This window comes from Carya illinoinensis, chromosome 5 (genome assembly GCF_018687715.1).
Source record: "Carya illinoinensis cultivar Pawnee chromosome 5, C.illinoinensisPawnee_v1, whole genome shotgun sequence".
Classification (NCBI taxonomy): domain Eukaryota; kingdom Viridiplantae; phylum Streptophyta; class Magnoliopsida; order Fagales; family Juglandaceae; genus Carya; species Carya illinoinensis.
This window is the reverse complement of record NC_056756.1, coordinates 6,613,656-6,638,633: the sequence shown is the minus strand read 5'-3', so window position 1 is coordinate 6,638,633 and position 24,978 is coordinate 6,613,656. Positions and strand designations below refer to the sequence as shown.

Genomic DNA, 24,978 nt, shown 5'->3' with positions numbered 1-24,978 from the left:
TTCGCATTCTTCTGAACTTTCACGTAGAATGGAGCTTGTACCAGCTTGTACACATGCCGAACTCAGAAACCAGCTCACTGAATGTGTAACGGTAGATTTGGTAGTATTATGGGGTTCATGACGTAGTAGTACAATGCACCTTTTCACGCATGGTGAGATAGGTAGCACTGTTCTGTATCATTGTAATGGCTTAACTAGAGTTTTTATCTGAACTCTAGATCTAGAGTAGGAGAGAGAGAGTTATAAGTTGTGTTCCATAACATGTACCAATAAATGCTGTGACAAAATGAGGATCTTTCTTTCACTCTAGACTCTATAGATCAGATGGTAATTATAAAAGATCCGGATCCTAAAAATAATATATGTTCTGTTCTTTTGGAGAGAACAATGTTGTAGAGCCAAAATGATCTCTCAAAAAGAAAAGTTGTCATTCTCTTTGGTAACTCATCCTTGAGAAAATGCTATACAACTAGATGATGAACGTGCCTAAGCAAATTCCATTTTTTCTGTTCACTCCTTCGTTCTGTACTCTCTCTGCCGCTCTGGTTTCTAGTCTTCGTACACTCGGTTCAATTGTTGCTGTGCGGAAAAAAAGCAGTCTCTACCCTAAATAAGAATGGTGCCATCCTCAAGAGGAAGTTCTGCTTAAAATTAAAGTAGCTCCATCAGCCATGGACATAAAGTTTTTAAAGTGTCTGGTTTAAAGCCTGAATTGGAGTTCTTTGGTTGTTTTTAGACTCAGCATAACCCACCTTTATATCTTCTATAAACAAGTAATGCTAGTGGAGTTGGACCCGCAATACAAAGTAGGATATTCTGCTCATCGTGGTAATTGCTAGGTAATATACCTGGAATATTATAGCTTTACTGTCATTAATTCAATTATTTAATTGAGAAGGATGCGCCTGGGAGGTTTTTAATAAATTTGCCCCAATATTATTGGAGACGCTGCCTTCCCCACTACATGCAGATATGGTGGTATTCAAGTTGGCCGCGCAATCTCAAGGAGTTAGGCCTTCCATACTTTATCTGCAGGGGTTTGCTTCCATCGTTTAGTGGAAAACCCACCCTATAAAAAGAAAAAGATGGAGAAAAGTATTACAGCCAAAGATCCTATAAAAATAAATATATAAATTGATGTAATTTGATGTGGTACGTTATATTTATCTTACAATAAAAGTATCTTTATAATTTAATATATCACGTCAACTAATGTCAATTTATGAGTTTACCTTTATGAGATTTTTTATGGTTAAAACATTTATCAAAGAGGGAAAATTGACCCATTCCCCGTGGTTTGATGTGATCCCATTGATACCAACGGGTCTCCAATTTTTCTAGTAAATAACTTACGACGTTCCAACTACTTTGGTACATTTTCTGTTAAAATCAGTAATGAAAATCAATGGCATGAACATAATTGATACCACGGAGGATGCCATTAGAGAGAGAGAGAGAGAGAGAGAGAGAGAGAGAGAATGGACTGACAAATGACTAGGTGACTTTGAAAACTTTAAATTAGTGCACATAATGGGTGTCGTTTCATTCTGTTTTGTTTGTGGAAACCCATGCAGCATGCATCATGCACCAAAATTTTGATTAGATTCACACAATAAACTTTTGTCGGTTTCAAGAACTGTATGTTGCAAGATATCTGCAATCACTTCATGTATTAAAGGTCCGTGTAGGGGATTCCAGAAGAGGCAAAGCTCCAATCTCTGAAAAAGAAAAGCTTCCATGGGTACATTTTTAGGGCACTTATTACCTGGTTTGGCACTCACTCTCCTCGGTCTATGGCACATCATCAACACCATCAGAGCCTACTTTCTCAAAGGCCCTTCTAATTTCACAGTGAGGTTTTGGTTCCCATTTCATGGCCCCTTTTCCAAACTCAAACACTTGGAGCTCATTTTCATCTTATCTTTCTCCGTTTTTGCAATTTTTATGCAAGTTCTAGACTACCCCTTCCTTCGTTTCGCTTTCAGGCTTGACAACTTTGAGCATGCAACCATGTTCCTGCACCTTGTTATTTTTGCAGGTTTTACCCTTTCTGCAGAGTTTACTCAGTCAACTGAGATCCTCTCTGGGGTTGTTGGAATCCTTGCTGCCTCTGTATTTGGTCAAGAGCTTTTCCTACTTCATTTCCACTCGGCTGATCATGTTGGACTGGAAGGCCACTACCATTGGCTATTGCAGCTCATAGTGTTGGTTTCTTTCATCGCAGCTCTGGTAGTGACTTGTTTACCAACCAATTTTCCCGCTGCTCTTGTACTTTCGATTTCAGTTGTATTACAAGGCTGCTGGTTTATGATTATGGGGTTTATGCTATGGACTCCTCAATTTATCCCAAAAGGTTGTGCTATGGTTTTGGCTGAAGCTGGTAGTGAGGACATGCTTGGAGCGGTCACATGCGAGTCTAATGAGGCTGGTTTGAGAGCTAAAGCACTGGCTAATTTGCAATTCAGTTGGATACTTTCTGGAATTTTGGTATTCACAGGATGTATGTGCTTGAAATTAGCCGGAAAATGCACCCCAAGGGGGCAGTCAACCGAATATGAGCAACTTCATAGTAGAGTTGCGGATCTCCCTATAGCCATTAATGTCTTCAAGCAAGCTCCCCCATAAGAATTCTAGTACGCTAAACCTGGCAATGCATTTCCTTCCCAGGGCACAAAGAGCACATAAAACCCGCTATGCACCAATAAACGTATTGTAAATTAAGAGTGTATTAAACTTTAGCCACTTCTGCTATCGGGTAGAGTTCAGTTTGCCAAACGTGTTTCTTCAAGTGACTGTTTGCCCGCTGAGGTTCATTCTATCTGCGTCCATTACACTTGGTCATAAAATATTTGATGCAATCGAGTGTCCAACATCCAGTTCCCGAAGGAGAGGGTATAAAGTGTGTGCGTCTGAAAAGAAGACGCGGCTCTTCCCCTCCTACTTTAACTCGTAGCTCGCTCATAGAATAAAAGAGACCAGACAACTTGTAATGCTATAAACCACAAGTTGGCAAATTGAACTTGTCTGATATCCACAGGTGGACGAAGTATAGATTTTCTTTTTAAAGTTTGCAAATTTCCAAAGATTAGAAGTGCCCCATGAATAAGTCTACCGGCAGAAGGAAGTGTATCAGGATAAAGGCGATATTGTAATGTGTGATATTGATGATGTAGCTAGTAATAAGTTACTTATTATGAAGTGGTTTTGTGCAAAAATTTAAATGGTAAAACTCCTTTTAGGCTACATTTGAATGTAGACTTGTAAAGTGGAGTTAAGTTGAGTTGAGTTCCTTATGAATAGTAGTGAATTGAGATGATGGAGTGAGTTTGTGGGTCTATTTAAGATAAGTTTAGATGTATTTAAATATTAAGATTAGTTTAAATATTTTTATGGAAAGTTGAAAAAGGTTGTGGGTTCCGCGTGTAAAGAGGAATTGAGTTGAAAAAAGTTTAAGTCTCATGTATAAAGAGGTCTTGAGTTGAATGTTGTTTAGTAATTTAGAAGTTATGCGTTTGAACATTGGGTTAGACTTAAATTTGATGCTTGAAGTCCTTGTAGAGTGAATTCTGGTTTGCTGCGATCAAGTTCCGTTTAACAATCTGGATGCCCCCTTGGCGTTGGCCCTCTCCAATGCAAACTGGGGTTAAATCATACGTACATACATACACGCATACATGCATATATCAACCACATGGAGAAAGCAAGTTGGAACCCATTCCAGTAAGGCCTGAACGAACTCTTGCTTTAGGGTCCCTCATATCAATTTATTTAAACCAAGACGAGAACTTGTTTCTTTATCATTCTTCTCTTTGATCCAATTTATAAGAGGAAGCACAATTTACTAATTTGTTTTAAATATGCAAAACAATACAGTTCTACATCAATTGAAGAATTCAGGAGATAGAAATCTTGATGAGCAAAAAAGCATAAAACAATCGAAGTTCTAAAATTCTCACTCTGCCTCTTCAACAGACGCTTCGATTCGAAGGAGGACGAACCCCACTGCAACTCCAATAAGAACCAGCCCATTTATGATGACTGCAATACTGAAAATCTCACCAGCAGCATTACAGGTAGAAGATAGAGCTCCTCCACGTCTGCCTTTGCCTTGTGACGGAAGTTTCAGGGAGCTCACCACTTTTGCAAAGGACTGCTCGGTGCATGCAGGAAGGCCTAGTGAGGCCACACTGTTGTGAGCCTTGAGCCCACCAAAAGAGTTGAGCCCTGTTAAGTAGTGCACATTGTTCTTCCTCCTTCTAGAGTTGGCAATGGTGGTTGTGGCAGCAGTAATGGTGGCTGATGATAGAGTAGCCATTATTGTCTGCAAAAGAGGAAAGAAAAAATGCAAGATTTATTACACAATACCTGGTAAAAAACAGGAGTGGGTTGGTTAATTAATTGAAGCAAGTGAACAATAAGGAAGTGAACAGAGTGGTAGAGGAAATATATGAATTACCTTTTGTGATGGTATCTGAGGAGTGGTTTGCTAATTTGAAGAAACGCAAAGATAAGTGGGAGGGAAGTAAATGGGATTTTGTATGGGAAAGGATGGGAGGAAATGGATAAGGTGGGGGTGGAGATGGTTGGTTGAGAAAGCAATGCAGATGGGTTTACTTTGTAGAGAGAGAGAGAGGATTGTGCACCTCTAAAATGCTTGCCAAGAGAAAAAGTAAGAGCGAATTGGTTTGCCATTAAAGGATAGACCTCTTATCCGGGCCATCTTTGGGGTTCATCCTTGGTGAATCAATTTGGACCGTTTGTTCTGTTGATGACTTTAATCAAAGATATTGACAAACCAATATGGGGGACAGTCATCCAAATAAAACTCTATGCGAGAATTCAGGATAAAACCGTAACTTTGAGAAAAGAAAAGAAAAATGGGCCCAAGCTTTTATGTTTGCGTTTTCTATTGCTTAATTTTTTATGACGGTCTCCTCTATGTTGAATTTTTAAATTTAGAATTAAAACCAAGGAGGACACAAGTCGTTGTAGTATAGTGGTAAGTATTCCCGCCTGTCACGCGGGTGACCCGGGTTCGATCCCCGGCAACGGCGATTTTGGGTTTTTTTTGTGTTCAGAACAGTAATCGTGTTAGTATGTTACCATATATGTTACTTTATTTCTAAGGAATTGCTTTTATTAAATACAAGTAATTACTAACAAAAATCAAATGTCGAGCTGCTGATCATACAGCAGCCATCAGTCTAAGCAAAAGTTCAAAACTTTATATGCTTCGAGAGCTCACATTAAAATTTTACATCAACTTTTTCCTGTTTTGCGAGTTAATTTTCTTTATAGGTATGGTTTTGTTCTGATTAATCAAAGGATCACATTAGATGCCTCATTGTTATCTACGTTTGCTCTTGTTCCTGAAGAAGTACAAACGTAACTCTTTGCATAAGAACACAACATCAATCATTTATCAATTTTCACTGAATTGCTCAGTCAAAATAGAATCAGGGAAATAAAATTCCTAGTTTGTAAAGATATACGATCTAATATTATTATCATATGCTTTGAAAGTCCACATTGATTTTTTGATCTTGTGGATTTTCCAGCAATATAAATATTTTATCGTGTTTGGACTTCGCTTCAGCTCTGCATAATGCTGAAGGAAGTATAATATGAAAATAATTCCATCTACATGTTTTACTTTCTGTAATTTATTTATTTATTTTTTTATGTCGGAAAACTTCTCCAAAGCAGAACCCTTCAGACCCACTCTTATAACGTAAACTCTGGTCTTATGCACAGCACTCTCGAGAGCTTTCCTCCATAACTGGTTATATTGTAACTTTTCACTAGGGGATGAGGCTTCAAATGATTATTTATACTCATAAAGTCTTAAACTTTGGATTTGAAGAGAGTGATACCCAAGACCAAGGCCTTCACCACTTGGAGTTGCTTTCTGTAATTTGTTGGATGCACTATCAGTAATGAGTATGTAACTGGAGCAATAAAACAAAACTTGAAGCTGAAAATAGCAAATCAATTGCTGGGAAAAGAGGGAATGACTAGGATGAACTGCTCTGGTCCAGTTTTATTTAAAAAAAAAAAATCAGATTGCACAATCTATTTACAACCCTAGTTTGATCAAATTTGTGTTCAAATTCCTAAAAAATACAAAACAAAAAATCACCACTAAGTCATCCTGGGAAGTTTATGGACACTAAATAGCAACAAAACTCCACATGAACAAAAAAGATCAGTGCTAGTGCTTGATCACCACCCAAAAGATAACTTTTCTTTATACAGCTCAGAAATCTGGAGATTACCCAGCAACTAAATTCTAATTAGTTTTGTTGGGCCGACATTCAGCTGTGATGGCCGGTTCACCACCAATCCTGTATCTTCAAGGACACGAAATATGGTAACTTTCAGTACAGCATCTCTCATCTTCAACAGCTCAAAGACACAAACATCTCCTTCACCCAAATTATTCTCCTGCGAAAACTCATACCATCCCAGGCTTAACTTAGCTCTACCTCCCCTGTAGAGGCATCGAACAGGCCACTGTCTCCCATCAGGACTCTGAAGTTTGATAAATTCTGAAACCCCACTCAGATGCTTGGCAAAGCAGGATGGCAGATACTGTACATACAAAAAGAGTAGATACACACTAAGCAGACAGTTACTAGGATATCGTACAGCCATGTTTAAGCAGATCAATTTCAACATCTCACCAATATACATCCCCTATACATATAGGATGGTCGAAGGACAACCCTGCAGAAAGGATTAGTCGGCTCAAATACTTTCGCTGCATTAATAGCCCTTTCTCGTTCCTCCACTGTCACTGTTCTCTTTCTTGCAGAAGAACTTTCGTAAAATCTAAGCTGCATTCCTGCATCTTCATGATGAGCGGATGACACCTGCTCATCTGTATATTTATAGAGTTACTGATGAGAAAATTAAGATGTTTAACAGTACAAGACTAAAAGAGATTAGGATTTAGGGTGTCTTACCAGGATCAGGTTTCTGCTTTTTTCTCATGGTTTTTTTAATTCTCAGAGTTACTTGATCTAGACTTCGCAATTTCACTTCATCCAAAGACTTATTAAGCTCGCTTGTGTTAAAATTAATTCTCATTTCTCGGGTGGCTTGAATTTCAGCAGGTGATTTGTTAACACCCTTGGATACATGACGGTTCCTGTCACCAGCCTGATTTAAACAGTTCTTAAGTTGAGACCCATTGAACAAATTCTGCAGTGAGGGAGGATTGTAACTTGGTTCCATTTGTTCTCCACATTCATCAAGAAGCTTGTTTTTCATATGCCCACCAGCAAGGCATGGAAGTGCAGAACCCATAATTTCAGCAGAATCATCATCTTCCATTTCTTCAAATACATTATACTGATTGCGATAATTGAGCCCTTGAATGCTACTGAATGCATTGGGTTGATAGTTTATCTCAGAAGTCGTCAAATTAAATATATGAACAAAGAAACCTGAATTCCCCTCATATCTGAATATTAGAAAGTACCCAACACGGATGTAGTAGTGTTCAACAAATTCCTGCCAACCATTGTGAAACCATACACTGTTCCCAATCTTTTTCAATCCTACTCGCCATATGCGACCATCCAGAACAGTGATTGTAGCAACAGTTGAAAGCTCACCCCTGAATTTGTTGGAAAAATTTTCTGGTATCCTCTGCTTGTATGGAATCATATTAGGCTCTGTATGTTGCAATGGAATGCATGATTGAAGTGTGTATGGTGGAAAGACATATTGTGAATGGGGACATGACCCTAAAGAAGACCAAGTTGCACAAGCGGATCCATGTAACCAAGCCCATTTAGATAAGACCTTAAAAACGGTTTAATTGAGTTGAGATGAGTGTATCACTGCAACTTCTCAAAACATGGTATGAATGGAACTCAAAAGTTCATCCTAAATCCTTAAACTGTAGCAAAAATTAAATCATCTGGGAGAAGCCCAGAAATATCCCAGCAAGAATGATATTGTGCAATAGGCATAATAATAATGAGAAAAATCCAGAGTATCTACTTTTTCAAAAAGTGTATATAAAACTTGAATTTTATAGATCTCTGTCATTTACTAGCCTCATGTCATCTTATAAGTGATAAATGCCTACATGGTGAAACCCAGTGTCAGTAACAAAAAATGTCAATTATACCTCAAAATTACCCAGAATAGTTTAATTTTAACATCGGCATCAAAATCATGGTACAGAAAATCCAGTTTCCAGTCCATGGTATAAAGTATAGCAACAATTGCATTGACTTACCATATGGTGAAAATGTAAAACATACTTTATCTTGCAAGCTGTTTTCTGATAACATTTCTTTTAAGATCAAACATACCTCCAATACTAACAGTAAATAATAAAGTGAAGTAATTCCTCAATGCTCAATGAGTGCAATGACAAAAAATCAAAGACAAAAACTCTAACCTAAAACATATAGGGTTCGAAGTAGCCATCATAAAATTTCAGAAGTTCAATTCCTCGTTAATGTTACTAAAGGGAGCATTTCAGAATTCAGACCAATTGATTGCTAAAAATGGTGGAAAGGGAAAAAAAGGAAATATATATTTAAGTATTCAATCACAACACTGACTTGCTCCTTTCATCAGATTATATAGGAATCTTACACTGAAACATATTTTGTTTTCAAGGCTCCTTTCATCTTTTGAGGATTTCCCACACAGAAAAATCTACAATCTTCAATTACTTTCAGGCACTCAAACTTATTACTCTAAATGAGAATCCTAAGAAAACACCTTTCCATAGAAATTTATAATAGAACGACAGATGGACAAAACTACACTAAAAACCTTGCTTATTTCAGCAATTCAGATCTTAAAAATATAAATGTGATCAATCCGCTCAAGCCTTTCCCCCACATTTTTGATGACCTAAGAATGATAATAATTAGTCTTAAAATTTTTAAATCAAATAATCAGTTTTTCCTTCTACTTTGCCAAGTTTTTCTCTGGAGCCAAACAAATTCATGGATTTTTATCAGATTATCATAAGACAAGCCTACCAACCAAACGGAGTTTTAATCCCCCAAGAGAAATGGTTTTTCGAAGTGCAAAACGACACGGAGAAAGTAAATCTTTCCAAACTTCGTCTTCAATCGCTCAATTCTCGGAAACCAAACAGAAAACCATCTCTCTCCTTGAAAGACTATCGACTACAAATATAAACAAGGACGTACAACCAAACCCAAAAACCGAGAGCTAAAGAGAGAGGTTTTGGTACCAGTTCTTCGGCTCTGATTGTGGAAGAGAGAATCAGCTTTTGGAAATAAGGGCGTGGCATTATAGCAATATTTATGGCCTTTTTCCTCCCTCTCGCCTTTTTTTTTTTGTTTTTTTGAGTTACGGGTTTTTTTTGGTGGGGAAGCTCAGAAAATCAGAGGTCAGAAACAACAAAGCATTGAAGTCTCATTGAAACCTGGAGATGGCTGTCCTTTACCCTGTACCAAATCTCCCAGGCTCTTCTCTGAGATACAAGTTTCCCCCTATTCACTTCACTGCGTCACAGTCAAAACATTAAAAAAAGAAAACCAACTTGACCTAAAAAGCTGAACGAGTTGCTGATGCTTTTGACTCGCCGAGTCGCCTCCAGATCATTCCATCAAGACTTCTCTGTTTTACCTTAGATGACGAAATGGTTTTTACTTTTTCAATACGAAGTTATTCGCCTGACGAGTCAACTCGCGTGTTCTGGTCGGAGGAGGGAGGTTAACTCGGTACTAAAAATTGGACCTCGGCACCGAGTCAACCACCGGGAGAAGACGTCACACGCGAGGGGAACATTTTTCTGGCTTTATTCCATTCTTTTATTAATTTATAGGACCAGATTTCTCAACCCTCTCTCTTCTTAAAATCATTCAAAAAAGGGAACATTTCGAACGTCGATATATTCTCGAGTTTTGCTACATATAAATATAGTTATACATTAATCTGTATATTAATATTATTTTATTCATACTTAAAATTTAAATTAACATTATTTTCAATCAAATCTATTTTTTGACCAATCACATTATATTAATGCACAACTATACTTGCAACTATATTTTTCTTATATCATCACATCAAATATTTGTAATTTTGTAGTGTGAAGATTTCACATACTCTATTTAAAAATGAGATAAATTTAAAACTCACAAAAAAAATATTTTTTTAACAACAAAGTTTACTTTTTTTAAAGTAAAATACGTGAAAATTGCGTACTCTAATACTATACGTAACATTACCCAAAAAGAAATATAGTAACTTTGAGTACAAGATACCTGAACAATGTTATGTGAGTGTCATGCTTGGAAGTTATTAGTGGAATTGCTTATATGATGTAATTTGTCATTTTTAACTTGAAAACGATAAAATTTGATATGCATGCTCACTCGTAATGTTAGATATATTTTTAGAATGTATAAGTATTATGTAATTTTTTTGAAAAAAAAATAATGTTCATTATTAAAAATTATTATTTTTTTCATATAAATCTCATATTTATTCATTTTTTAAAAAATTGCAAGACGTTTGTATACTCTATTATTATAAATATTATTTTATTATTATTTTTTTGTTATATATATTTTTTTTCTTAGATCAAGCCGTCCAAAGGATGATCCTCGCGAGTCACTTGTATATTCCACCAAAAACACCAAGGAATTGGAAAAATGACTCAAACATGTCTCAATTGTTATTTATTTTTTCTTCTAAACTATAGTGGCAAATGGCAATTGTTAGTTATTGTTTCAACTTGGTGGAGAGAAAGTGAAAAGATGGTGGATTTTTATATATTTATGAGTAATGCTGATTTCATAAATTATTGTTAAATAAATAGTCATTTAACGTACAATATATTGAAAGATGGAAGGAGAAGAAAGGTAAAATAGAGAAATGTTATTTATAATTATAAAGTGTTTAAGTATTTAAAAAAAAAAAAAATTATAGAATATACATAAAAAAAATTAATATTTTAATAATAAATATTATTATTATTATTTTTAATTATGTAATACTTATTAACTCTACAATTATTCGTAATATTACCGCAAAATATATATCCTAATATTTCTAATAAAGGGAACCTTTGTAACGATATCCAAAAAGAAAATCTTGTCCAATGTGAAACATCAACTTCCATAACCGTAGAGAGACAAGATCCAACTGGCTTGCCGATGCAACCGTTTCGCGCGCCTTGTGCTTGTTCCCTTGAATAGTTCCAAGGGATACGAAAACAAGAGCACCCAAATATATTGCACTAAACCTTAAAAACATTAATTTTTCCATCTTGAGGTTCTTGAAAATCTCCTACTTTTTACATTTAATCGCAGAATCATTGGTGAAAACTCACATAGAAGCCATAGAAACTGGCTACATGGTAACTTTTTGAGCTTTGAAAGAGGGTTAATTCAGGAGATTATTTGCGACTTAGAACAAGGTTCCTTGGTCTCCGATTTTTGGTTTGTTCTTGGGTTGAAATTATTGTGCATGTGTTTCTGAAAGTGGGTTTTGTCGCTTGCCTTGTGTTCCTTTTTGTTTCATTGGATTGATAATTTTGATCATATGCAATATCATTTTTTTCTGTTGACCTATAGGCATCATTCACATATCAATTTGTTTATGAGGATGCAAATGGTATACACATAAGTGCTGCCGGCCATTAGCCTTGTTTTCGTCTCCTGCAAAGTTCTGCAGTTCTGTTCATTGCTTAGAAATTGCAGAAATGTAAGCGAGTTTTCTTTCCTTAGGTGAAGATGGGTGAAGGTGGGACACCTAACATGAGGTCAATCGCATTGGTAACACAGATGATGGTTGCAATGATGATGATCGCGATGATGTTTGTAGCAGAAGCTGATACAAACAATGTTTTCGGTCCATGCGCTGATGCAAAAGTTAAAAAATTCGACGGTTTTACCTTTGGTCTTGCATTTTCAACCAGAGATTCCTTCTTCTTCAATCAGACTCAACTTTCTCCTTGCGATTTACGTCTCTCCCTCTCAGGCAATATTGGTGCTCAACTTGCTCTATTCAGGCCCAAAGTCGATGAGATCTCTTATCTTACCGTTAACAGCACCGCCTTCAATCCGGTATGTAGTTCATGTGCACGTCGCTTATTTTTCCAGAAGTTTTCCAAACTATTCTTTTGCTACGAGACTCTTTGAAACACGCGGAAATTACTGTTTCTTTGATGCCTAATTGCCTATGCATAAGAGATCTCAGTGTTAGTTGTCAGAAAGTCATTAGCTAGATCTTTGATTCTTTATGGTCTTGCTCCTTTTTTTTTCCCTTTCTTCATGATGAGTATTTCCTCTCTTGGGGATTGCTTAAGAACATGTTTGATATCAGACATCTTGTGCATTCATTTTTTCATGAGTTCGAGTTTGATGGATATATGTAAATTGCAAAAGAACCACGCCTTGAAACAAAAAGTTTCGCATGTGCCACAAAGAAATTTCATACATGCAATCGTAATAACATCATTGAAGATCCTAAATCGTAATCAAAGCCATTTAGAATCGAACACTCTTGAAGTCATCACCAAACATAACCCCCTGTATTATTTTGCAGCTCTTTACTTGTGATGCTTTCTGCATGTTGGATGGTTTACGAATTTCTGTTAAGCATTACATAAGTATCATGAAAACATATAAATCAACACTTCAGTAATGTGATTTCATGAATTTCCCAAATTCCCAGGCTTTGTCTGGTGGGCATATGGTAGCTTTTGCTGGACAGAAGTATGCAGCAAGATCTCTACCAATATTGGTTGCTGATACAAGTCACACCATAATTAGTTTCACTCTGGTAAACTCCATATCACATTTGCTTGTTTTTTCCTCTCCCCCCCTCTCTCCGGGAATAGCATTGAACTTTGGTTTAAATTGAATGCAGGTCCTTGAATTCCAAAAAGGCACTCTTCAAAATCTGTACTGGAAGAACTTTGGGTGCGATGCATGCTCTGGGGACTCTATATGCCTGAACAATCAAAGCTGTGCAGTGCCAACCTCTAAATGCTTAAGTAGTGGTGGGCCTACTGATTGCAGTTTGAGCATACAATTGACATTTTCTGGAACAGATAAGAATCTCGATACACTAAATTCATGGTATGAGGTGGAAAATCTTCGACAGTACTCCCTTTATGGTCTGTTCTCCGATATTCGTGATACCTTCACCGGCCAAAATGGCATGCCTTTTTGAGCCTGCATTGCCGGGGTAATAGCAGTGTTTATGGTGAGTTCTAAATTGGCTGAAGTATTCCGTGTACCAGTGAAAATCACTCACTTCCTCCAAGAAGCAATACACTTCTGGCTCTCTTATTAAAATTCTCTTGGAAGTTCCCCATGTGAGATTGTTCCAAATATTAGTAAGATACTTTGTCTATACCGATTCTCTGGCCCCATGCCTCCCTAGATTTGTACAGGTTTTAAGCAGTTGCTGGGTCACATGGCATTAAATGAGACAGCCAAACTTTCCTTGCGAAAGGTTGCTCATAAAACGAAAGAGGACCTCATGTCACCAGAAATCTTCTATATTAGTCAAACACGAGATGAGGTAAATGTTCTCTATAAAATATATTTCCTCTATGGTTCCAATGGGTTTGCAGGTTTGCCCGAAGTAGATTTTTTTTTTTTTTTTAAGAAAGCCGGTACCTCAAACTACGAACTTTATAATCGTCCTCGCTTTTGAAATTCCATATTTACAAGAAATGAGATTGTTTGTAGTGCGGTTGGCGGTTGCCACAAACCAGACCAAACACTTTTTATGATAATTTTACAAGAAACTCATCCCAAATATAAAAGCCTCACAACCCACGTGAAGATCCCATATCTTTAACCACACACGTCCACTTGATCAGTAATTATACAACGAACTGGACACAACCTTGCTCACGTCTCCCTGCTTAAATCAGTCAGTTTCATGGTCAGGGGCGGGGGAATACCATGCAGGGGACCTCCCTTTGGTTCTAAGAAGCCGGGTGAATGGCGAATCAGGCATTCTAGCTCGCTCTTCTTCCTCGACCTCGTGCAGTGATTTCGGCAATCCATCTGGTATTGGACAGAGTCTCTCTCCTCCTTTCTCCTCATTCAACGGCTTGGCTTTGTTGGACCCGGCATTCTTGTTTTTTAGCATTGCTGCAATGCCGTGTAAGCACCCGATTAAGGATTTTATGCCCCCTGTTTGCAGAATCAGCTTCTCCACGTCTTCTTTTGGCGACTCCCTCTGATGAACATCATGATCAAGAAAAGAAATCAGTATTTTTTTTTCTATGGATTTTTTGGAACTCGTATTCTATTTGGTTGTGCCGGAATACAAAGACAGCCCAGCACAGCTTTAAGTATATATAGTGACGCTGATTATTTATTTCAGCACTTTCTTTTCCAGCATCAGGCACGCTCACATGACATATGAGTCGCATGCCTAGAGGTGATTTCTTATCTTCCGTCTCCCTCCGTTTTCACGGCAATCAAACAGAAAGTTTATGAAACTAAAATAATATATGATATAGCACGAGACTCTGGATATTATCTGTTCGTTTCATCTGTTTTCTCAAGCATTAAAACATGGTTTGCTTAATTTATCATTCATAGAAGAAGCTTACTTCAAGATCTTTGAGTTCGAAATACGCCCTCCAACAACTATAAGAATCATCTCCTTCTAGCGTCGAACAATAATCTGAAAGAAGAACCAAAAGCCATGGAAACGACTACCCAAAATAACCAACATCTAAAAACAAATAAAGAAATCAACCAAGTAAACAAAGACTTTCAAATGGGTCAAACACAAAACCAAGAAATAAAAAACCACCATTCGAATCTACAAAAAAGGAAAAAAATAAAAAAAACAAAACTTATTAAAACTCATAAACAAATAACAGTTCTGAGAGATAGAAGAATACCAGAAAGCTCATTTTCGCACTTCTCGATCAAGGGGGGATCTTTGACGACCCGTTCGAACTTGGATCGGCTAAAGGGCTGGAGTTTCGGAATATAAGCTTGGTCTCTGGAAGAGCAAGTTACAGTGGAAGCAAATCTTGCAGTGGATAGTTGTGTACGGTGAAGATCCTTGGCTTCCAGTAGCAGAGGAGAAGGGTAAGAACGTAGCAGGGCTGATTTTATCATCGTATCCAAACAGAAACACACACAAAAAGCGATGCCGGTATCTCACGGATCACACCCACAGAAAAGAGATTGGAGCAAGGAAGCCTTGGGGAAGGAAAGACGCAATTTTATACTCTGGTGATCAGCGGCGCGATGCAGACTGGATAAGGATCAGATATTTGCGTGGAAATTTTAGATTTTTTTAATATGGGGGGGACTGGGGAGTGTTTTTTAGTGACTCGAAAAACGACGAGCGGGTCGTGGTCGTTAGAAAACTGTGGTTTCAGGCTTTGAGCGGAATTTAATCTTAAACGCCTGATTTTGGAGCAGCTAAACGCCACGTGGCGGCCTGGAAGAGGATTTGAGAATTGTTCTATTTAAATCTCAGAAAAGTAATCCGGTTTTATAAATTTATTTTCATAAGATTTTTTATTATTAAAATATTTTTTTAAACTGTCCAGGATATATGCCTACTACAATTTCTAAGAAAATAAATTAATTATTATTAAAATTTTTTTATAAACTTGATTTGATACGTAACATTTTATTATAAAAAATATTTAATATATTGAATCTATTTAATTTGCAGCATTATTTTTTTATGAATATTGAGGCGTATTTTTTTTAATCTATTTAAATATATGACCTTATTTTCATGAATAATAATTTATTCAAGTCTCGAATAAATAAAAATCTAGTAGCTTGTTTGTAAAACAATGGACCACACAATGAAAAAATATAAAAAAAATTAATTTTTTTAGTGAAATCCATATTTTTATAAAAAATCTGTGCAAAACTTAAGCAACTTAAACTTATTCTTAATATTACCCTTCTTTCGTATACCTTAAAAGCTGGCTAAAGTATTGACATTAGTTTTATCAAAGTCATTTCTAAAATTTAGCTAAATGTATTCCATTTGCATAAAACCAAAATCATTCAAGTCATAATACCGTATTGGATTAGTCAAAATAATAATTGTTAAATCCAACGTTTCAAGTTTCATGTGATTATAAATCTACACATGAATTTTGATGATAACAAATGAATTCAAAGAATAAAAGAGTTTCAAGCTCGAGTTGTTCACACAATAGAATCAAGTACATCAAAAAATCAAGCATGAGCAAGAAGGAAATAAGTTCACATTAAAGTCATAGAGTAATGTTGTAAATCTCTTAAAATTCGAAATTAGGATTAATGCTCAAAATTAATATTTTATCATAAAGCATTAAAATACATTTTCCACATGTGCATGAATATTTTTGAAAATTTTGAAAGATGATTGATTGTCATCTTTTACATGTGCATGCCTTGATTAAAAGGTTAAACTTTGAAAATATTAAAAATGATTGATTGTCATCTTTCACATGTGCATGTTTTATTTGAATATTTTTAAAAGTAATTGATACTTTTTTAGACTTATACAAAAGGTAGATGATTTTGTTTGAAAAATTTGAAAAGTAAAGTGTGTTCATTTTGTCATATACAAAAAGTAAAAGATTAGGTTTGAATTTTTTTGAAAATGAAAGTGTGCTCATTTTGTCATATGTTAAAAGTAAAAGATTTTATTTGAATTTTTTGAAAAAGTGAATGATGTTGTCTTTGACATGTGAATCTTTTTAAATTTGAATATGAAGTCTCATATGCCTATAAATAGATCATTTGAGAGCTTCACATTCATAACACCAAGAGCATACAACATTCATTCAAAGCTTTCATTCTTTCTTCTCTAAGCATTGAACCTTAATCCTTATTTATTTTGAGAGATATAGTTTGCGCTGTATTGTTCTTATTTCACTCATTGAGGAGTGTTTTCTGATAACCTACCCACTATCAGCTCTTGTATCAGAAAAAGGGTGTGTATAACCCTTGTGTGTAGAAAGTATTCTACACGGGGAATAGTTGAATCACCACGTGTAAGGTGATTGCAAGTGTAGAGGGTGTTCTACACGGATCCTTTGTAGCGGTGTTGTTCAAAGGTGTAATAGGTTTCAATCTCCACCTGAAGGAGGTTGAATAGTGAATTTGGGAATCCTCAAGGGGTAGCTTGAGGGGAGGACGTAGGCAGTGGGGCCAAACCTCGTTAACATACTGAGTTTGCTTATCTCTTACCCTTATTCTTTATATTTATTGTTATTTCATATTTTGTTTATATTTTATATTATATATTTGATTTATAATTGTTATTTTTTTTAATACAACTCAATTCACCCCCCTCTTGTGTTAGTCATCTGGGCAACAATTGGTATCAGAGCTAAGAGCTCTATTATAAGATTAACTATCTTTTGAGTTAAGATCTTATGGCTAACATTTCAGCTTCATTTGGTGAAGGTCAATCTAGCAGTCGGTCTCCACTCTTTTGTAGAGATAATTACTCATTCTGGAAAGTTAGAATGAGAATATTCTTTCAGGCTCAAGGTCGAGAAATCTGGAAATGTATTGTAAATGGACCTTATATTTCAACAAAAGTGGTTGATAGAATAAAGGTAAAAAAAGAAGAAGAAGAGTTTGATCGTGAAGACGATAGACTTTATACTTTGAATTTAACTGTTATAAATTTATTATTTAATGCTCTCAATGGAAATGAATTTAATAGAATAATGACTTATTCTACGGCAAAAGAAATTTGGGATAACTTGGAAGTTACTTATGAAGGAACTTCGCAAGTCAAGGAATCAAAAATTTATATTCTTACTCATGAATATGAAATGTTTAAGATGAATGATGATGAATCCATTTCTAGTATGCATACTCTTTTTACTAACATCATAAACAGCTTGACAGCTCTTGGCAAAGTTTATTCTAAGGTGGAGATAGTAAGAAAAATTCTCAACTCTCTACCAAAACGTTGGGAATCAAAAGTTACAGTAATTCTTGAAGCTAGAGATCTCAAGAAGCTCGAAGTCAATGAACTCATCGGGTCACTTATCACCCATGAGTACACATTGAAAAGAGGAGAAGAAGAAGGAAAACCAAAGAAGAGCTTAGCACTTAAAGCTGTTCCTCATAAAAGTGAAAGTGATGAAGATGAGGAAAATAAAGATAAGGATGAAGAAGTTGCGATGATAACAAGAAAAATTCAGAGGTTCTTAAAAAAAATAAAACTCCTCCGAGGAAATCCTTCAAAAAGTTTTCCAAGAAAGATTCAGGTAAAAATGACACTTTAATTTGTTATAAATGTAATAAGTATGGTCATATCAAGTCAGATTGTCCTCTGCTAAAGAAAGATCGAAACAAGGGCAAGAAAGCAATGAAAGCTACATGAGATGATGATTCAAGTAGCTCAGATAGTGAAGCAAACAATAGAGAATCAACAAATCTTTGTCTTATGGCTAAAGATGACATTGAGGTAACAAATCTTGATCATATTAAAAATCTTTCATATGAATAATTGCAAAATATTTTAGAAGAGATTTATGAAGAATTTGAAAAATTGGGTATCAAATATACTGCTTTGAAAAAGAAAAATTCTTCTTTAACAAATGAAATTAATATTTTAAGAAAAGAAAGTATCATTTTGAAAGGTGAAAATCTTGAATTGAATAAGAAGAAAACCGATTTAGAAAATATTGTTGAAAACTTTACGAATGGAAAAAGAAATTTTGAAAAACTTTTTAGTAGTCAAAGATGTGTTTTTGATAAGGCAGGTTTGGGATATATGCCAAAACAAAAATACAAACCTTATAAAAATTTCTTTGATAATCCTTCTACATCAAAAATCAATAATTAAAATTCTTTTCATAAAAATAATTTTGTCAAAAAAAATTATTATTATAATCATTCAAGTTCTTCATATATGTCACATACTATTTGTAATTTCTGTAATAGAAATGGTCATAATTATCATACTTGTCCTATTAGAAAAAATCATACAATGACTATTAGGGCCATACGGGTACCTAAAAATCTTATTTCTTCTAATACTAATAAATAAAGGATTCAAAGAACTTGAGTACCAAGAAAAATCATTTTAATTGTTTTTATAGGTATGCATGAAGTCATCCACAAGCAAAAACAAGTGATTTTTAGATAGTGGATGTTCAAGACACATGACGGGAGACAAAATTAAGTTCTTTGATCTTAGATCTAAAGAAGAAGGACACGTGACATTTGGAGACAACTTGAAAGGGAAGATCGTGGGAATAAGTAAAATTGATAATGAATCTTCTCTCATAATTGAAGATGTTCTACTTGTTGAAGGTCTAAAACAGAATCTTTTGAGCATAAGTCAATTATGTGATAAATGATTTACAGTTACTTTCAAAATGGATAAGTGCATTATTTTGAATAATCATGATTATAATATTTGTTTTATTGCTTTTAGAAACAATAATGTTTATACAATCAATTTTGAAAAAATTACTTCACAAGATGCTATTTACTTTTCAGTTCAAAATGAAACTAGTTGGTCATGCTAACATGGAACTTATTTCCAAACTTTCAAAAGATGATCTTGTGAGAGGTTTACCAAAAATAAATTTTCTTAAAGACAAAATTTGTGATGCATGTCAATTTGGTAAACAAACAAAAACTTCTTTTAAAACTAAGAAACATATTTCCACTACTAGACCATTGCAACTGATACACATGGATCTTTTTGGATCAAATAGAGTTGTAAGTCTAGGAGAAAAATATTATGCATTTGTTATTGTTGATGATTTCTACAGATATACTTGGGTCATCTTTCTTGCTCATAAAGATGAGGCACATAATGCTTTTACCAAGTTATGCAAGAGAATTCAAAATGAAAAGGGCTATACTATTTCAAGTATCCGAAGTGATAGGGGAAAAGAGTTTGTTAATAAAAATATTGAAACATTTTGTGATGAAAATGGTTTTGTGCATAATTTTTCTGCTCCTCAACAAAATGAGGTAGTAGAGAGGAAAAATAGATCTCTTCAAGAGATGGCAAGAACAATGCTTAATGAGAACAACTTGCCTAGTTATTTTTTAGCCGAAGCGGTAAGTACTGCATATTATGTTATAAATAGAGTTATGCTAAATTCTAAGTTAGATAAAACCCCCTATGAGCTTTGGAATGAGAAAAAGCCCAACATTGGTTACTTTCATGTATTTGAATGCAAATGTTTTATTTTGAATGACAGGGATAATTTAGGCAAGTTTGATGCAAAATCTGATGAAGGTATCTTTCTCGGGTATTCTACTAATAGTAAAACTTATAGAGTATTCAATAAAAAGACTTTGACTGTACAAGAATCTATGCATGTAGTATTTGATGAATCTAATTCTCCACTCTCTAAGAAATCTATTGATGAAGAAACAGGAGGTATAAATAACACGGAAAGTCTCAATCTCAACAAAGGGAAAACAATAGAGGAAGTTCAACATGGAGCCATCAGGAAAGATCATCAAAATTTAATACAAGATGCAACCAAACAGTGAAAATTTATGAAAGATCATCCAGTGGAATAAATTTTGGGAGAACCTTCACAAGGTGTAAGTACTCGATCATCTCTTAGAAATATTTGCAATCATACTGCTTTTCTATCTCAAATTGAACCCAAAAATATTGATGACGCACTTCTTGATGAATCTTGGATTTTAGCTATGCAAGAAGAGTTGAATCAATTTGAAATAAATAATGTTTGGACATTTGTTCCTAGACCCAAAATTCATACTATTATTATAACAAAATGGGTTTTTAGAAACAAGAAAGATGAGTCCAGAGTCATTACTAGAAATAAGGCTCGACTTGTAGCCCAAGGTTTTAATCAAGAAGAATGAATCGATTATGATGAGACATATGCACCTGTCGCAAAATTAGAAGCTATTCAAATGCTACTTGCATATGCTTGTTATAAAAATTTCAAACTTTTTCAAATGGATGTTAAAAGTGCTTTCTTAAATGGTTTTATAAATGAAGAGGTATATGTTGAGCAACCTCCAGGTTTTGAAAATCATATTTCCCCAAATCATGTTTTCAAACTCACAAAAGTACTATATGGACTTAAACAAGCTCTTAGAACTTGGTACGAGAGACTCAGTGGCTTCTTGATTGAAAAAAGTTTTTCAAGAGGAAAAATCGACACAACTCTTTTCATTAAATATGAAAGTGATGATATTGTTTTGATTCAGATTTATGTTGATGATATAATATTCGGTGCTACTAATGAAAATATGTGTCAAGTTTTTGCTAAGATTATGCAGGAAGAATTTGAGATGAGCATGATGGGAGAATTTACATTCTTTCTCGGATTGCAAATTAAGCAAGCAAAAAGTGGGACATTCATCAATCAATCAAAATATATTAAGGAATTACTGAAAAAGTTTGGGATGGAAAATGCTAAGGAAATTGGAATACCAATGAGCCCATCAATTAAACTTGATAAAGATGAATCCGGTAAGCCAGTTGACTCGAAGATATATCGAGGTATGATTGGTAGCTTATTATATTTAATGGCCAGTAGACCAAATATTATGTTTAGTGTGTGCTTATGTGCACGCTTTCAATCATCTTCAAAAGAATCACATTTAATTGCAGTTAAGCGCATTCTTAGATATCTTAGTGGTACAATTAATCTAGGGTTATGGTACCCTAAACACACATCTTTCGATCTAATTAGCTACACAGATGCAGATTATGCTGGCTGTAAAATAGATCAAAAAAACACTAGTGGAGCATGCAATTTCTTAGGTCATGCACTAGTTTCCTGGTTTAGTAAAAAATAAAATTCTGTTGCACTATCTACTGCTGAGGCAGAATATGTTGCTGCGGGTAGTTGTTGTGCTCAAGTTCTCTACATGAAGCAACAACTTGAAGATTTTAAACTCATGTATAATCACATTGCAATCAAATGTGATAATACAAGTGTTATAAATCTTTCAAAGAACCCAATACAACATTCTAGAACTAAGCATATTGAAATAATGTATCATTTTCTTCGAGATCATGTGCAGAAAGGCGATATAATATTAGAGTTCACAAACACACACGATCAGTTAGCAGATATTTTCACAAAACCTTTACCAGAAGATAGATTATGTATGATCAGAAGAGAAATAGGTATGATGCATGCTATGAATATCTCTTAAAAGATAGACCAGAGTCAATAAAAATAGAGATAGATTTTTTAAATACTTTTACATAAACTTGAGATTCTTAACCTCATGTTTGAGACGCTCATTCTCTTCATACAATATTATGTCATTCTTATACATGGGAACCAGCAAGCGAAATGAAGAATCTAATAAAGATTTCAACTATTTACTCTTCTGCTAAATGATTCCTTCCCTTGTTTGAGATTCTTGAACAATTCGTTGAAGTACAACAATTTGTTCTTTGAGCTTTTCAACTTCGTGATTTTTGGATTGTAGCCGCTGAGAAAAAGCAACAATAGAGGAAGAGTAGCGAGTCCCAAGACTCACCAAGTCATAAATAGCATTAGAATCTGACTTATTAGTCATATTATTATTTTCTTGCTGCAACATGGTACCAATGGCAGCTGCAGAAAGGATAGGAGGTTGAGATGCAGAATGCCTCATGGATGGATCTAGAGAAATGTTAGAAGAATGAGCCATTGAGAAAAGAATAGAAGACTTAAAACGAGAATGTTGAAGGAATGCAGATGAGTTATAGAGATGAGATGAAAACTTGATGCAGATTGCATGAACTTCAGGACTGATTTTATAGAGATAACATAAAAAATAAGACAAACTATTGTCTCTTCAAATCTTATTTAGTCAAAAGAAATACAAGATATGCTGGACACATTGTCAAAAGTTTTCTTACTAAGCCAGCAAGATTAACAGTAGATTGTCCCTATTTTTCTAGTAAACGATGAACCTTTGCTGTTATCTGCCGATGTTGACCTTGTATCTGAACTCTTTCTTGTTCCAGCTCCTCTATTCGTGGTTGCAAATCATGAACATACAAATCTGCAAATTTTTTCAACTCTTGATTTTCTTGCTTCAGCCTTTTATTCTCACTATCCTTATTAGCAAGCTTCTATCGTAACTCAAATATTTGCATGTTAAGATGATCAATCTCACTCACCATTGCCATTAACCTCCGAGACATGATTGTAACAGAGGTAGCATATTGACTACTGAGCATTCTTGATTCTGCAATAATCTCAGAATCAGCCTTACTAGAAAAACAGTTCACTGCTCCTATCATGGTATTGACGGCCTCAGGAGAGAAGATTGATGATTGATGCGTCAAGGGTTTCTGATTCAAGTCTGGAACATTAGTGGAAGAGAATTAATCAGCCATTTTATTGTTGTGGAAAAACAGAACTCAGGTCAAGAAGCGATTATTTTTTTGGCATCCGATAGATGAAAATGATCATTTTTTTATAGCAACTCAGAGCCTTCAATCACGTTTATCAACAACATCAGGTGATTGTTTAAATCTCCAGCCGCACTAAATTCATAGAGTTAGACCTTGAGACTTTGCAGCATTTGTCGGGTCACGGCCGGCTCCTTTTTCAACTATCTACAATAACTATTAAACGCATCATTTTCTTCAGTCCATTTACTTGCTGCCGATCATTTTTAATGATGCCAAAAGGGAGAGAAGTTTTAGACTAGAACATTAACATTGTTTAAATTGCTAAACTTGTTATATATGCTTGGAATTATATTTATACTTTTGCTTGAAAAACTAACGCATATTTTCAGGGGGAGCTTAAGTACTAATACAAGTTTCAAGTTCTATCAAGTATTTGTCATAATCAAAAAGGGGGAGATTGTTGAACCCAAGGTTTCAAGTTTTATGTGATTATAAATCTACACATGGATTTTAATGATAACAAATAAATTCAAAGAATAAAGGAGTTTCAAGCTCAAGTTGTTCACACAATGGAATCAAGCACATCAAAGAATCAAGCATGAGCAAGAAGGAAATAAGTTCACATTAAAGTCATAGAGTAATGTAAATCTCTTAAAATTCAAAATTAGGATTAATGTTCAAAATTAATATTTTATCATAAAGCATTAAAATACATTTTCCACATGTGTATGAATATTTTTGAAAATTAAATTTGAAAAATTTGAAAGATAATTGATTGTCATCTTTTACATGTGCATGCCTTGATTAAAGGGTTGAACTTTGAAAATATTAAAGATGATTGATTGTCATCTTTCACATGTGCATGTTTTATTTGAATATTTTCAAAAGTAATTGATACTTTTTTAGACTTATACAAAAGGTAGATGATTTTGTTTGAAAATTTTGAAAAGTAAAGTGTGCTCATTTTGTTATATACAAAAAGTAAAAGATTAGGTTTGAATTTTTTTGAAAAAGAAAGTGTGCTCATTTTGTCATATGACAAAAGTAAAAGATTTTATTTGAATTTTTTGAAAAAGTGAATGATATTGTCTTTGACATGTGAATCTTTTTAAATTTGAATATGAAGTCTCATATGCCTATAAATAGATCATTTGAGAGCTTCACATTCACAACACCAATAGCATACAACATTCATTCAAAGCTTTCATTCTTTATTCTCTAAGTATTGGGCCTTAATTCTTATTCATTTTGAAAGATATAATTTGCGCTGTATTGTTCTTATTTCACTCATTGAGAAGTGTTTTCTGATAATCTACCCACTATCAGCTCTTGTATCAGAAAAAATGTGTGTATAACCCTTGTATGTGTAGAAAGTATTCTACACGGGGAATAGTTAAATCACCACGTGTAAGGTGATTGCAAGTGTAGAGGGTGTTCTACACGGATCCTTTGTAGCGGTGTTGTTCAAAGGTGTAATAGGTTTCTATCTCCATCTGAAGGAGGTTGAATAGTGAATTTGAGAATCCTCAAGGGGTAGCTTGAGGCGAGGACGTAGGCAGTAGGGCCGAACCTCGTTAACATACTGAGTTTGCTTATCTCTTACCCTTACTCTTTATATTTATTATTATTTTATATTTTATTTAT

The 24,978-nt window shown here is 34.8% G+C and overlaps 5 protein-coding genes and 1 non-coding gene across 9 annotated transcripts; 3 read left to right on the top strand and 3 right to left on the bottom strand.

Moving 5' to 3' along the window:
- Positions 1 to 1,663: 1,663 nt before the first annotated feature.
- LOC122311985 (transmembrane protein 45B) lies at positions 1,664 to 3,299 on the top strand. Its single transcript, XM_043126790.1, has one exon. The coding sequence runs from the start codon at positions 1,738 to 1,740 to the stop codon at positions 2,623 to 2,625; it is 888 nt and encodes a 295-aa protein (XP_042982724.1). The 5' UTR covers positions 1,664 to 1,737; the 3' UTR covers positions 2,626 to 3,299.
- Positions 3,300 to 3,837: 538 nt separating this feature from the next.
- On the bottom strand, positions 3,838 to 4,679 carry LOC122311989. Of its 2 annotated transcripts, none has more exons than XM_043126796.1 (2): positions 4,457 to 4,679; positions 3,838 to 4,365 (listed from the first exon to the last, which is right to left on the bottom strand). In XM_043126796.1, exon 2 carries the CDS (start codon positions 4,313 to 4,315, stop codon positions 3,953 to 3,955), a length of 363 nt encoding a protein of 120 aa, XP_042982730.1. In that variant the 5' UTR covers positions 4,316 to 4,365; positions 4,457 to 4,679; the 3' UTR covers positions 3,838 to 3,952. The 2 variants fall into 2 exon arrangements, with proteins under 2 accessions (XP_042982730.1, XP_042982729.1); XM_043126795.1 differs by having other exon boundaries at positions 3,838 to 4,321; positions 4,457 to 4,675.
- Positions 4,680 to 4,982: 303 nt separating this feature from the next.
- Positions 4,983 to 5,054, top strand: TRNAD-GUC. Its single transcript has one exon. It is a non-coding gene; the product is annotated as a tRNA-Asp (tRNA).
- Positions 5,055 to 6,015: 961 nt separating this feature from the next.
- LOC122311984 (B3 domain-containing transcription factor VRN1-like) lies at positions 6,016 to 9,793 on the bottom strand. Of its 2 annotated transcripts, none has more exons than XM_043126789.1 (4): positions 9,230 to 9,793; positions 6,966 to 7,679; positions 6,684 to 6,880; positions 6,016 to 6,591 (listed from the first exon to the last, which is right to left on the bottom strand). In XM_043126789.1, the coding sequence occupies exons 2-4, from the start codon at positions 7,669 to 7,671 to the stop codon at positions 6,283 to 6,285; spliced, it is 1,212 nt and encodes a 403-aa protein (XP_042982723.1). In that variant the 5' UTR covers positions 7,672 to 7,679; positions 9,230 to 9,793; the 3' UTR covers positions 6,016 to 6,282. The 2 variants fall into 2 exon arrangements, with proteins under 2 accessions (XP_042982723.1, XP_042982722.1); XM_043126788.1 differs by having other exon boundaries at positions 6,966 to 7,653; positions 9,230 to 9,792.
- Positions 9,794 to 11,098: 1,305 nt separating this feature from the next.
- LOC122311986 lies at positions 11,099 to 13,469 on the top strand. Of its 2 annotated transcripts, none has more exons than XM_043126792.1 (4): positions 11,099 to 11,365; positions 11,736 to 12,074; positions 12,685 to 12,792; positions 12,880 to 13,469. In XM_043126792.1, exons 1-4 carry the CDS (start codon positions 11,363 to 11,365, stop codon positions 13,183 to 13,185), a joined length of 756 nt encoding a protein of 251 aa, XP_042982726.1. In that variant the 5' UTR covers positions 11,099 to 11,362; the 3' UTR covers positions 13,186 to 13,469. The 2 variants fall into 2 exon arrangements, with proteins under 2 accessions (XP_042982726.1, XP_042982727.1); XM_043126793.1 differs by having other exon boundaries at positions 11,099 to 11,425.
- Positions 13,470 to 13,634: 165 nt separating this feature from the next.
- Positions 13,635 to 15,253, bottom strand: LOC122311988 (CCG-binding protein 1). The gene is made up of 3 exons (XM_043126794.1): positions 14,885 to 15,253; positions 14,588 to 14,661; positions 13,635 to 14,208 (listed from the first exon to the last, which is right to left on the bottom strand). Exons 1-3 carry the CDS (start codon positions 15,105 to 15,107, stop codon positions 13,894 to 13,896), a joined length of 612 nt encoding a protein of 203 aa, XP_042982728.1. The 5' UTR covers positions 15,108 to 15,253; the 3' UTR covers positions 13,635 to 13,893.
- Between the last annotated feature and the right edge of the window lie 9,725 nt (positions 15,254 to 24,978).

What these genes read in the sequence shown, in the direction of transcription:
- LOC122311989 (XM_043126796.1), bottom strand. Translation starts at nt 4,315, where the DNA reads ATGGCTACTCTATCATCAGCCACCATTACTGCTGCCACAACCACCATT.
- LOC122311988 (XM_043126794.1), bottom strand. Translation starts at nt 15,107, where the DNA reads ATGATAAAATCAGCCCTGCTACGTTCTTACCCTTCTCCTCTGCTACTG. An exon ending in GTGCGAAAATGAGCTTTCTG is followed by an intron (nt 14,662 to 14,884) that starts GTATTCTTCTAT and finishes TTCTTCTTTCAG; the next exon opens with ATTATTGTTCGACGCTAGAA. An exon ending in TCGAACTCAAAGATCTTGAA is followed by an intron (nt 14,209 to 14,587) that starts GTAAGCTTCTTC and finishes GATGTTCATCAG; the next exon opens with AGGGAGTCGCCAAAAGAAGA.
- LOC122311986 (XM_043126792.1), top strand. An exon ending in ACAGCACCGCCTTCAATCCG is followed by an intron (nt 12,075 to 12,684) that starts GTATGTAGTTCA and finishes CCAAATTCCCAG; the next exon opens with GCTTTGTCTGGTGGGCATAT. An exon ending in CCATAATTAGTTTCACTCTG is followed by an intron (nt 12,793 to 12,879) that starts GTAAACTCCATA and finishes AATTGAATGCAG; the next exon opens with GTCCTTGAATTCCAAAAAGG.
- LOC122311984 (XM_043126788.1), bottom strand. Translation starts at nt 9,289, where the DNA reads ATGCCACGCCCTTATTTCCAAAAGCTGATTCTCTCTTCCACAATCAGA. An exon ending in CAATCAGAGCCGAAGAACTG is followed by an intron (nt 7,654 to 9,229) that starts GTACCAAAACCT and finishes CCATACAAGCAG; the next exon opens with AGGATACCAGAAAATTTTTC. An exon ending in AAAGCAGAAACCTGATCCTG is followed by an intron (nt 6,881 to 6,965) that starts GTAAGACACCCT and finishes ATAAATATACAG; the next exon opens with ATGAGCAGGTGTCATCCGCT.
- LOC122311985 (XM_043126790.1), top strand. Translation starts at nt 1,738, where the DNA reads ATGGGTACATTTTTAGGGCACTTATTACCTGGTTTGGCACTCACTCTC.